Source organism: Caretta caretta, chromosome 7 (assembly GCF_965140235.1).
Source record: "Caretta caretta isolate rCarCar2 chromosome 7, rCarCar1.hap1, whole genome shotgun sequence".
NCBI lineage: Eukaryota > Metazoa > Chordata > Testudines > Cheloniidae > Caretta > Caretta caretta.
Genome location: NC_134212.1, coordinates 34,076,332 through 34,085,011, shown reverse-complemented (window position 1 = coordinate 34,085,011; position 8,680 = coordinate 34,076,332). Strand labels below are relative to the sequence as shown.

Sequence of the window (8,680 nt, the reverse complement as noted above, 5' to 3'; positions counted from 1 at the left end):
CTGGGCCCAATGGCTGATGGTGTCTCCCCTTCTGAGGAGTGGCATGCCCTGGGTGATGCCAAAGGGCAGGGTGTAGGGGGATTTGTGGGCCTAATAGGCTCCCTGGGGCTGGGGAAAGGGGAGCAGTGGTGGGGCCCTCCCCCACTCCAAGTCACTGACCTTCCCCCCATCTCTCCTTCTGCTCCCCCTAGTTCCTGCAGCTGCAGGAGTTCCTAGAGAAACGCTTCCCAAAGCAGCTGGAGATTGTGAGTAACTGGGGTGAAGCTGGGGCTTGGGGACCAGGTGCAGGAGGGGCAGAGGGCCTGGGTTAGGTGGGACAGGGAATCTGGGTTGGGAGCTGCTCCAGCACCAGCAGGGCAGGGTTAGAGCAAGGCGCCCCACTCCACTCACCTGAGCCCCCAAGGGCATCCCCAAGATTTGTGTGGGGATCTCATGCCCCAGGCTCCTCAAGGTTTCATCCCCACTCCGGGACAGCTCTCCTTGGGGCCCACTGCCCTGCTGTTCAGTCCCCACGCTTCCCCCATCTGCTCACCACACACTCGCTGTCTCCCCAGACAGGGGAAATGGCCCCCGGCTCTGGGGCCTTCGAGGTTCTTCTCCCTGACAGCGGGGAGGTCCTGCACTCCAAGATTGTGAGTACCCAGCAGGCGCTGTGTGTTGGTACCTCCCGGCTGGGGAATCTGGGGGGCTGGGGGCTGGGGCTGGGGGGCTGGGGGCACATCCCCGGCTCTGGGGGGCTCTCTGTGGGGGGCACATGCTCGGCTTTGAGGGCTCTGTGCTGGGGGCACATCCTTAACTGGGGGAGGCTGGACAGGGGCACTGTGCGGGGCGTCACATCCTTGGCTTTGGGGGCCACTCTGCAGGGGGCACATCCTCAGCACTGGGAGTGCTGGGGGGCATTGTGATGGGGGCACATCCCTGACTCTGGGGGTGCTTGGGGGCACTGTGCAGGGGGCACATCCCTGTTTTGGGAGGCGGCGTGGGGGACACATCCCCAGCTTTAGGGGGAAATGGGCAGAAGGGCAGGGGTATCACGGGGAGCACAGACTGACCCATCCCCTGATCCCATAGAACGGTGATGGCTATGTGGACAGTAACGCCAAGGTGCAGCGCATCTGTGAAGGCATCAGCAAGGTCCTGAAACAGTAACAAGCAGGGATTGGGTAAGAGAACCCTGGCTGAGGGGTAGTTGGAGGCATTAGGAGCCCAGTGGGCTAGGCGGTCACGTCCCAGCCCAGGTGGGGTCTGCGCTCTGTGGGAGGTTGAGGGATATGCTCCAGCCCATGTGGGGTCACAGGACACGCCCCTGGCTGTGTGGGGTCGGGGGATGAACATGCCAGGAGCTGACGCTGCCCCATCTCCCCTCTCTCCACACAGGGTGCTGTGCTTTCCAGGGCAGCACATGACGGGATCAGCCGAAAGGGAGTCACAGCCCAGGCCAGTCCCTGATCTCCCCCTGGTGCTCCAACCCCTGTGGCTGTTACCAAGCAATAAAGAACAACATCTTGGCAGGCAACTCCGTACCCTTTATTTACAGGGAATGCAGTGCTCTAAAAGGGGAAGTCCCACGTCAGCCCCGTCCTGTGGCATATCCGGTCCTGAGTCCTATGGGGAGCCCCATCCTGTGCCACGGCCTGTCCTGAGTGCTGAGTCCAGGGGCAACCCTGTCCCGCAGCATGGCACGTGGTGAGTCCTGGAGGCAGCCCCGTCCCGCAGCATGGCAGGTTCCAAATCCCCATAGTGCTGCTGATCCTTGGAGGCCGGTTTCTGCTCCCCATTTAATTTTCAGTCTTCAGGGCTTCCAACACCCCACTGCTTCCCCACATGCCCCTGGCTTCTCCCTCCGGGAAACTCACATGGGCCTGGGGCAGGCAAAGAGCAGTGGCATGGCAAGGGGGTGGGGGCACTGGCATAGTTCTCAACACCCGACCTGCCTGAGGAGTGGGGGCAGCAGACGCTGCTCATGGGGAGTTGCTGCAATGGCCCCTGCTCGCTCCAGGATGTGCCGCTTTTAAGTGCTAGTTCAAAGGTGGCTCCCATGGCTCACACCATGGTCTCGTACTCCAGGATCACCGTGGGGCTGGGGGAGGGGAGTGACGGTTGCCTCTTCCTGGGGGCCTCACCATGCCCCAAGCAGCCATCACCCCCACCTGCTGCCATGCAGCATGGTCCCTGAAGTGCATCGAACTCGGGCTGCACTGTGGCTGTGTGGATCCCATGCTCCCAGAACACCTGCTGGATCCTCCTGGCCACAGCCCCGTAGGAGGCAGTGTCCAGGCACCCGACATGGGCTGTGGCCACCAGGTTGTAGGCACTGTCCAGCTGCCAGACATGGAGCTCACGCAGGGCTGCCACCCCCTCCGTGCCCCTCAGATGCAACTCAAGTCGCCAAAGGTCCAGATGGTCGGGCACAGCCTGCAGCAGCACCAGGGCAGACTCCCGCAGGGATGGGGCAGCCAAAAGGATCAAGGCCAGCACCATAACCACACAAAGCCCAGGGTCCAGGTACAGCAGCCAGCAGGTCCCCAGCTCTGCCAGGGTTGGTGCAGGGCTGCCTAGGGGCCGGCATGGCGTCCCAATGCTGGAGGGCAGGCAGGCCACTTGCTCCGCGCATGCGGGCCACAACAGGTGGAAGGCAAGTGAATATAGCAGCACAGTGGCAGGGCCCAAGGAGGCAGACAGGAGGCGAAGGCAGAGAGCCAACCGGGCACCAGACTCCTCTGAAGGCAAGCACCCGTCCTCTAGCCAGGGCTGCCTGTTCCCCAGCAGGTCTGTGCAGGGGGGAAGGAAGAGGTGTGAAAAGGGTGTGGGGGCAGCATTTCATGCTACAGCTTGGGGGCGAAGGGCAGGGATCTCAGGGCAAGGTGCGGGGGGAAGGAGCAAAGACTTAGGGAGTCATAGGGCAGGCTCAGTTCTTACTTATGCAAACTCCCCCACCCAAAGCTGAAAGAGTGGCCCAGTACCCCTTCCCCCCACACCCATCCCCAAACATCTCACCCCCCGCTGACACAGCAGGTCTGGCCTGGTACCAACCCCCAGCTCAGCCCTGCCCTCTAGCTGAGAGACAGGCCTGGCCCGGTACAGCCCCCAACCTTGCCAGGACTCACCTTGTGTCTCCTGGGCAGATCTGCCTGTAGCTGCACCCTCTCTGCTGGTGCTGGCACTGCTGCTGTGGTGACTCTTCACCCGAGAGGGATGGTGCTGCCCATCCAGCCTCACCCCAGCCAGATGGATGAGGAGCCCAGCAGCCCCGACTCCCACCAGTGCCAGGGGCCGCTCTGTCACCTGGGGCTGCCCTGCCCGGTGCAGTGCTCTGGGCAGCAGGGCCAGGCAGAGTGCTGTCAGGAACACACCACACACCAGGGTCCCTGCCACTCGGGCCCGCACCCATCCAAAGGTGTTCCTGCAATCAGGGTGTGCTCCGCAGGTCAGCTGGCCATCCAGCAGAGCCACCCCCAGCGCGAGCACCATCCCCAGTGTCTGGAGTGAGCAGGAGAGAGCCAGCAGCGAGCCTGTGACCCGGCTGGCCACCACCTCTGCCAGGAACAGGCCGATGGCAAGACAGAGCTGAGCGGTTAGCCAGCCCTGGTGCCCCCACAGCCCTGGCCCTGCCAGCCAGCCCTGGTGCTCCGTCTGCATCGGCAGCCCGGGCAGCCCCATCCCTACCCCACCAGTGCCCGCCCCCATATGGGCTCTTGTCCCTGTCTAGCCTCTGGACTCCTGTCCCTATCCCAACCCACTCCCCTGGCAGCCTTGTCCCTGCCCCTGTCCCAGCAGTCTTCTCCCTATCTGTGCTCTGGGCTCCTGTCCCTGCCCCTGCTGCTCTGCACTTGTCGCCAAGAGTTTGCACTCGGAGTGGCCAGTGCACACAGTCCCGTTGTCCTTGGGGGTTCCTTAAAGGGGCAGCACCCGCTCCCTCCCGCTGTGGCTGCCTGCCCAGCCCACCACCAGCTGGCAAGCACAGCACACAGGCTGCTCTCAGTCTCACAGCCCTTGACTCAGCAGGAAGACATCCCCTCTTCTCTCTGCAAGATGGGATGGGAGCAAGCAGGTGCCCCCATTCCTGGGGTCCACATGGGGCAGCTCAGACATGGGAACTCCAAGGGCCTCTGTACTGGGGAAACTGGGAATCCCAGCTCCACCAGGGGTCAGCACTGCAGAAAACTGGGAATCCCAGCTCCAACCAGGGGGTCTGTACTGGGGAAAACTGGGAATCCCAGCACCAGCAGAGGCTTCATAGATTCCAAGTCCAGAAAGGATCAATCACTATGATCATCTAGTCTGACTTCCTGTATAATGCAGGCCTTCCCTGAATTAATTCCTGATTGAACTAGAGGAGATGTGTTAGAAAAATATCCTATCTAGAATTAAAAATTGTCAGTGATGGAGAATCCACCAGGACCCTTGGTAAATTGTTCCAATAGTTAATTACCCTCACTGTCAAAACATTATGCCTTATTTTCAGTCTGAATGTGTCTAGCTTCAATTTCCAGCCATTGGATCATGTGCTACCTTTCTCTTGTAGATCAAAAAGCCCGTTATTAAAATATTTATTCCCCATGTAGGTACTTACAGACTATTATCAAGTCACACTTTAACCTTCTCTTTGTTAAACTAAATAGATTGTGCTCTTTGAATCTACCACGAGAAGGCATGTTTTCTAATTCTTTAATCATTCTCATTGCTCATATCTGAATCCTCTCCAATTTATCAACATAATTCTTGAATTGTGGGCACCAGAATGGGGGACAGTATTCCAGCAGCAGTCACACCAGTGCTAAATACAGAAATCTTCCGTACCCCTAGTTGCGATGTCTGTTTATGCATTCCAGGATTGGATTAGCCTTTTGGGCCACAGAGTTGCCTGTGGACTCATGTTCAGCTGATTATCCACCACAACTCCCAAATCTTTTTCAGAATCACTGCTTCCCAGGATAGAGTCCCCCATTGTTTGTATGGCCTACTTTCTTTATTCCTAGCTGTATACCTTTACATTTAGTTATATTAAAACATATATTCTTTGCTTACACCCAGCTTACCAAGAGATCCAGACTTGGTCTGAATCAGTGACCTGTCCTCTTCATTACTTACCACTCCCTCAATTTTTGTGTCATCTGCAAACTTTATCAGTGACGATTTTCTGTTTCTTCCATGTAATTAATAAAGAAGTTCAATGGCATAGGGCCCAGAACTGATCTTTGGGGGACCCACTGGAAACACACGTGCTTGATGATGCTTCCTTGTTTACAGTTACATTTTGAGACCTATCAGTTAGCCAGTTTTTAAATCCATTTAATGTGGGACATGTTAATTTTATATCGTCTAGTTTTTTAATCAAAATGTTGGGCAGTACCAAGTCGAACACCTTACAGAAGTCTGTGTATATTACATCAACACTATTACCTTTATCAACCAAACTTGTAATGTCATCAAAAAAGATATCAAGTTAGTTTGCCAAGATCTATTTTCCATAAAACCATGCTGATTTGCATTACATTACCCTCCTTTAATTCTTAAATGAGCCCTGAATCAACTGCTCTGTTATCTTGCTTGGGATCAATGTCAGGCTGACAGGACTATAATTACCCAGGTCATCCCATTTACCCTTTCAAAAAATGGCCCAATGTTAGCTTGTGCCAGTCTTCCAGAACTTCCCTGATGCTCCAGGACTTATTGAAAATGAACAGTAACAGTCCAGAAAGCTTGTCAGCCAGCTCTTTACGAACTTTTGGATGCAAGACAACTGGACCTGCTGATTTTAAAATGTCCCACTTCAGTCGTTGCCATTTAATCTCCTCCAGAGATACTAGCTGAATGGAAAGAGATGAGTGGAATGGTTATCATTACCATATGATGAGACTGTATCCTTTGTTTTTCCCCCAAGTACAAAACAGAAATATTGATGTAATGCTTCTGCCTTTTCTGCATTATTATTGATTGTTCCATCTAGTAATGGACCAATACCATTGTCAGGATTCTATTTGTGCCTAATATATTTTTAAAACTCCTTCTTATTGTCCTTAACTCTGCTGGCCATAGATTTCTCCTTGTTTCTATTTGCTTCCCTTATCAATTCTCTGCAATGCCTAACTTCCGATATGTATTCATTCTTTCAACGTCCCCTTTTTTCCATGTGTTTCTCTTTCTCTCTCTTTAATCTCTGCCCTCTCTTCCCCTCTAAACCAGGTCAGTTTTTTAACCAGCATAGTCTTCTTCCTCAGTTGTCGGATTGAAGCTTTTTGTGCATGAGTAAGGTGTTCTTAAATGGTTTTAACTGGGGTAACTGGTAATCCCAGCTCCACCCAAAGGAGTCTGTACTGGGGCAACTGGGAATCCCAGCCCCATTGCGGGGGGGCTCTGTACTAGGGTATCCCTGTGACACAGTGGGATATGTCTACATCAAACTGTGAAGCCCATTTTGTATGATGTAACCCTGATGAAGCTGAACCTATTTAAATGCCTCCAGCCAGCCTCCCTGCCCAGCCCAAGGGCACGGCAGCTTGCCAAAGGCCCAGCACAGAGAATCCACCAGGACTCACAGTCTGCAGCTGTCCTGATCAAATGATTCTTGAGCTACCCACTTGGACCTCATCTGAACAGGTACCTGGCTGGGGGAGGGTATGGGAGCTGTCCAGCCAACCACCCAGCCAAAGAAGGAAGAGAGCGGGGTGCTACACTGAGTGGGTGGCAGCCATTGCCACATGGCAGCAGGAGAGCAAGGACAGAAGGAAGCTGAACAGCCTGACACACCAGCAGAGGCCTTGGATGCACAGGATGGGGGAGATCCAGCAAGGTAGGGGTTTTGGACTTTTGTTATTTTCCAGAGATCCGTTACCCTTGAGCGCTTTTGAAGAGTAAAGTGACTGTGGTTCAGAGCTGCCTTTGCTAACTCTGTGTTCCCTGCCTTCCTGCCGTATTGTCCCTCAAGGGGTTAAACTAGAAGCCCAGAGCACCCACAGCCAGGGGGATGTGTGTGTAAGTGACTAGGGGTTCAGGAGGTCTGGGGATCCGTTCTGGGGGCGAGGGCAGCTGGACTGCGGAGCCCCATGGAGTCCATGCCTGGAAGGGCAATCAAGAAACCCAGGGCTGGGAACAATGACCTGGCTTGACCCAGACTCAGCTCCACCTGGGTCCCTTCACAACAGACAGGACATAGATCACACGCTGCCAGGTTCACAGTGTAATTGACAGAGGTTTGCCTGGGTGTGGCTCAGCCCAGCCGGGCTCTGCAGGATTGGCCTCTTAGGGCGAAGGCTCAGCTGGGCCTGGTGCCTCCTTGGTGCCAGGTGGCTCCTCATCCCCAGTGTCAATGTCATAGTGGGGTGGGGCCTGCCTATGCCCAGTGCGGTGCGCATACTCCACCACCCGGACATGCCCGTCGGGCCCCACCAGCTGCCGGTAGCGGGGGCAGCCCACAGCGTAGAACAGCTGCTCTTTGATCCTGCGGCCCCACTCTAGCCCATGGCCTGGGGGCTCTGCTGGACCCAGCTCCTCCTGCTCCACCAGTGAGCGGAACAGCTGCTGGTACTGGTCCAGGGACAGGCCGTGGATCCGGAGTGGCTGAACAGCCTGGGCCTTTGCCCTCCTCCTCACCCTGAGGGGCTGGTGGCTGCAGAAGATGCTGGCTGTTGTGGGTCCGGGGGGCATAGAGGCCCAGAGTCCCTGCGAGAAAGGGCAGAGCTAGAGTGATGGGCCAAACCAGGACTCAGAGCTGCTCTCCCCACCCCCCCAGCAATCCCCTGTTGCTGCCTTATACCAGACCTGCTGGCTGGGGGTCTGGGGCCCTCTACCTCAGATAAGTCAGCCATATATTAATGCCCATGCTGCACCCTCTAGAGGCTCCCCTTCGTCTGAGCGTCTCAGCACTTTATACCCAGTAATTCACTAACCCCACCAGGAAGGAATCATGGGGAGCACTGAGATGGAGATGCCTCTTGTGAGAGGCGGGGGCTGTTGGTACGTGGATCCCTCACCTGGCACTGAGATGCAGCCACTTCTGGGGTGGTGCACAAGGGCTCTTTATACAGGGAACCCTCGCCAATGCTGAGATGCAGGTGCCTCTTGGGTGGTGTTCAGGGACCGTTTATACAGGGATCCCCTGGTAGGGTTAGATAAGATGCCTTGTTCATTCTTGTAGGATCTCTAAGGATCACTGATGTGCATGCGGGTCCTGGCCTGGGCTGTGGCTCTGAGCCAGTCCCCCAGATCCCTGGCCCTCAATTGTTACCCACCTGTATCAGCATTGCTGTCCCGCCACTCACCTGACTAGCTTTGTACCCTGGGCCCTGATGTGTTTGCCGTCTCCTTCTGACTGAGGCCGGCCCCACTCTCTCCAAGCTGGGGGCTCTTCGCATGCAGCCCTCAGCACCTGGCCAGCTGCAGTAATTGTGCTCCAGTGCAATGATATTCCCAGATGCCCAAGGGGCTGGAGGGATGCTGAGAGCTGGCCATGACGGGTAGAGCAAGGCTGGGCCTGGCCCATGAGGCGTGAGGCCTGGGTGTGATTCTGCTTCTGGGGGCTGCTGCAAGGGAAGAATAGACAGACAGATGAGGGGGCGAAAGGGGCTACCGTGCTCAATATGACAATATCTGACATTTCACTCATGAGATCCCAACATGCACTGCAGGCAGTGTATATACAGAGACTGCTGCCCCTGCTACTGAGATGCAGTTGCTGCTG

General features: G+C 55.8%; 1 protein-coding gene across 1 annotated transcript; it reads right to left on the bottom strand.

Annotated features, from left to right (window-relative positions):
• Positions 1-1,505: 1,505 nt before the first annotated feature.
• LOC142072717 (proton-coupled zinc antiporter SLC30A1-like) lies at positions 1,506-4,215 on the bottom strand. Its single transcript, XM_075130507.1, has 2 exons — positions 3,108-4,215; positions 1,506-2,771 (listed from the first exon to the last, which is right to left on the bottom strand). The coding sequence occupies exons 1-2, from the start codon at positions 3,685-3,687 to the stop codon at positions 2,044-2,046; spliced, it is 1,308 nt and encodes a 435-aa protein (XP_074986608.1). The 5' UTR covers positions 3,688-4,215; the 3' UTR covers positions 1,506-2,043.
• Positions 4,216-8,680: the final 4,465 nt, after the last annotated feature.